At 47.6% G+C, this 4,207-nt stretch overlaps 1 protein-coding gene across 1 annotated transcript; it reads left to right on the forward strand.

Moving 5' to 3' along the window:
- LOC112883247 (zinc finger AN1 and C2H2 domain-containing stress-associated protein 16) lies at positions 1–2,874 on the forward strand. Its single transcript, XM_025948518.1, has 2 exons — positions 1–218; positions 1,801–2,874. The coding sequence occupies exons 1-2, from the start codon at positions 120–122 to the stop codon at positions 2,572–2,574; spliced, it is 873 nt and encodes a 290-aa protein (XP_025804303.1). The 5' UTR covers positions 1–119; the 3' UTR covers positions 2,575–2,874.
- Positions 2,875–4,207: the final 1,333 nt, after the last annotated feature.

The raw sequence follows: 4,207 nt of genomic DNA on the forward strand, positions 1-4,207 counted from the left end.
GCCCGCCCCCATTTCCTCCTCCCTTCGTCTCGCCCGCGGCCGCCGAACGCGGCGCGGAGGCGGCGGAGGCGGTTACCGGCTCGGCTCTACCGGAGGGCGCGCGCGGTCCCGCCGGAGGTATGGGCACGCCGGAGTTCCCCAACCTGGGGAAGCACTGCAGCGTCGGCGACTGCAACCAGATCGACTTCCTCCCCTTCACCTGCGACCGCTGCGACCATGTACGTTTCCTGCAACTTCTCCCGTTGAGTTTTTCTCTGTTTGGATACGGTGATGCTCTGGTCACTTATTCTGAATTGGACTGTTGCTGCAATCAAATTTGTGTGCTGAATCGTTGTTGTGTGGACTATGGAGCACGAGAGCTGATTTTTCCATGGAAATCTAGTAGCGCGTGCGATATCTCGAGATAGATCTTGGGCGTAGCAGTAGTTTGGGGCAAATAGGATAGTTATTATCTGAATGGCAGCCTCCTGCGCAGTAGGCAGTAGGCACGCACCTGGGGAGATGGGAAAGAGAACCTTAACCAGTCACGTAAGTGACCGTGCGACACCAGTGGATCTCTTTTCGGTGAGTTAGAGTTGGTGTGTCTAACCGTTGACCAGAAGAATGATCCTATACACATCTTTAGGTGGCGCTTTCGCTTTGCTCCATTTATTAGTGAGGCGGAGTTCTTGTGCCACCCCTTAGGCCCTTACCATTGGTGTACAATCTATTGCTGACATTCTATACGACGCTTTTGCCCACTTGGCTGAGCCTAGAACCCAATTAAAAATCAAGATGTTCAAGAAACAAGTTGTTCATTTGATCAACTATTATTTTATTACTAGAAACCATTACAGTGGTCATTGATTCACGCACCATCATGTTTGGGGTCCAAAGTATCCTGCTAGTTCCCCTTGCCGCACAGCAAAGGTTTTGTTTTTTCAGAATCATATTATCCGAACATGTCCTCGTGAAATTCAGTATTTTCCTTCAATCTCAAAGTCTACCAGCTTTGCCATGCGGATTGCATGATGCAGACTTAATGTTTCACACAAAAAGAAGCAATTAGTAGGGAAAATATTGTCAATATGTTAATGTCAATGACTGGTTGCTAACTGCAAACATAGCACGTGTTCTTTTATTGGAACAACTTCTTGTTTCAGTTACAAGCAATTGTCGGTCACGAAAATTGAAAACATAGGGTGCATGAAAGAAAGATGTTCTAGTCGATGATGATGACTATATGTTAATAGCTTTTGCGTGATCGCGATGATGATAGAATGCATGGAATGCTAAGGATAACAATACCCACTTGCCTGGGATCCTGTATGCAGCAATCACTTAGGATGCCTCAATTTTTCTGTAGGTTCTTTTTTGGTATTCAGTTTCTGTAAATGACATTGCAGCTTGCAATCTTAGATTATGTGTTGTTACTGGACATATTTATTTGTGCGGCGGAGCTTTGAATTGACAAATTTAATTTACCAGTACCATGTCCTCTTTATCGCAAGGTTTAATGTAAGCAGATAGACAATTTGGGCTTTAGTTCTTTCTCTCTTTTTTTTTCCTTCCAGAATTTATTCAACCCTTTTGATGCTTTTTGAATGGTATGGCAACAGTTATATGGAAGGATAGTGCCTGAGGTCATTTTCATGTTTCTATAGAAAAAGTAATATCTATATTTGTTGTAACTGAGGTAATTTAAAGCACAATTTACGTACTGCATGAAGGCTTACTGTCCATATTTAGTGTCTATATATAGTTATATCATCGCTAATACTGTCAGCCAGGTACTGATTGGGTTGTTGAACCATTGTTTAGGTCTTTTGTCTTCAGCACAGAAGTTATACAACACACCAATGCCCAAATGCAAATATGAAGGATGTCACTGTCCTCATCTGCCCACTCTGTGCTCAAGGGGTTCGCCTCAATCCAATTGAAGACCCAAATATCACCTGGGATACTCATGTTAACACTGATTGTGATCCATCCAATTACCAGAAAGTAACAAAGAAACAGAAATGCCCTGTGCCTGGGTGCAGAGAGACACTGACGTTTTCCAACACGATCAGATGCAAAGACTGCACCAAAGAACACTGCCTGAAGCATAGATTCGGGCCTGACCACAAATGCCCAGGACCAAGAACAGTGGATTCGGGCTTGCCCTTTGTAAATATGCTAAGGAGAAGTCAGAAAGCAGAGACACGTCCGAACAGCAGCAACAAGAATAGTTCTTCCTGGTGGAGCTCCAGCCTTGTGAATGCAGCAACCAATTTCAAATCGTCGGCTGAAGCTGGAATGCAGAAACTGAGCATCGCGACTAGCCAAGCCTTCCAGAAGGCTAAGGATGGGATGTCCCCAAACAGCAGCGGCAGCAGTGGTGGCCTTGTGGAGGAATGTGTTCATTGCCCAGCAAGATTTTCCACCGTGGGCGCCTTAATTGAACATGTCGAGAAATCCCACCAGAAGAACCAGCAACCGCGCCGTGGCCAAGTGACAGTTGATGTTTGCCCGAAATGTAGCAAGGCGTTTCGAGATCCGGTGTTGCTGGTGGAGCATGTTGAGAGGGACCATGGAGGAACGTCAAGAGCATAAAGCTTCTCGTGTGTACGTACTGTATGCTCCGCGTACTTTGCAACTTATTTTTTTTTCTTCCTTCTCGTTTCATCCATTTGGCTTTACTCTACTCCTTTGATCTTGAAATCTGATGCCCACATAACAAGTATAGGATGTTCGATTGAAGGCAAAGCCGGTTTCCATTCCATTGAAGCTACGTTAGTATTCCTGTCGTTCCAGATTCTAATAGAGATTAAAGTACGGTTTTGTTACGGCAATGGTAATGCCTGTTGCAACTGGTGGAGCTGTTTTCTGATCAAAAGTGTTCCATCTTCAGTAGACGGGACGCCATTTAAATGTAGCGAAGATTATTATTAATGTTTTCCTTACAACTCCCCAACTCCCAAGAGCATCAGCAGACAATGAAGGAGCATAATCACGACCTACGTTGCCAAAGCTATAAAATTTTGTTGCATGATGACTCGAGTTCACAACCTGCGGCCGATTTACGTGCATCAAAACATACCAACTTTAGACTATGCAATTTGCACAGAGCTCTTGCTCGTCGGATGTAAGGGCAAAAGGCCTCTTTGAAACGTAACATTCTTATATATATCGTAGAATTGTAAAAGCAAAGCATTGGAGTTGGGAGGAAGTTAAAATCCTTCAGGAATTCAAAATGGACAGCAACCATAAGAGACCTATGGCTCCACGCTCCGCCCGGATCTCTCGGGGATCAAAGCGGGAGAGACATGCCCGGACCTCTCGTGGGGCGAAGCGAGCACGCAGTGGCATCGGCAGCCGGCCCACCTGCGTGGTGTGGTCCGCCTGCTGAACCCGCTCGTCACCCGCTGGCGCTAGGCCGCCAGGCGGCCGACCTACCGCCGGCCACCACGCTGATGAGCCAGAGCGACCTGGAGCGAGATGGACGGCGCCGTGACACGGAGGATCTCGTGGAGGTCTCAGGCGCTGGCCTCGCCGGCGACCGCACAGTCGCCGTCCATTTCGCGTCAGGGATCGGAACTGTTGCTGTCGCCGAGCCAGGCGATGCGCGTTGGACAGCGGTTGATCGCGGCAGAGACCTCTCGCCGTCGCCGGCCTTGTCTTTCGCCGGCCGCTTCTAACGCGTAAGGCGCATTCGGAATTAGGGGGGCATTTATAAAATCACGATCCAATATTTTACAAAGACCCCTCTAAATCGATTAATCGCGATCCAGTTTAGATGATTTTATAAAAATATTGACGGGTGCAAGTGTAAAATATTTTCATCGACCTCACCGTCCCCGCACCCACTCCACCCCGCGATCTGCCATGGCTGCCCAGGCCGTTCTCCGACATCCTGACGGACACCTGCACCTGGTGGACGACGGCGGCGGGCTGACGCTCGTCGACCGTGAACGCTGCGGGCGCGGAAGGTACGAGTCGCTCTGGGCGTTCGGGTTTACCCGATCGTTCGGGTCGGGTAATTCGGGTAATATGAGAATAGGGTAATCGAGATTGATATCCGAAATCAGACCTGAACTTACGGGTACCCGCCAGTTCGGGTTCGGATAATTTCGGGTTTGGGTATTGGGTACCCAGGTTACCCGATTCTAGTGTTAAATAGAGCAGCATGACAACACTAAATGAGATCAAAGTTCACTCATTTGAAGTTTGGAACAACAAACTAGGC

The sequence above is a fragment of the Panicum hallii genome, chromosome 2, assembly GCF_002211085.1.
Source record: "Panicum hallii strain FIL2 chromosome 2, PHallii_v3.1, whole genome shotgun sequence".
Taxonomy (NCBI): Eukaryota; Viridiplantae; Streptophyta; class Magnoliopsida; order Poales; family Poaceae; genus Panicum; species Panicum hallii.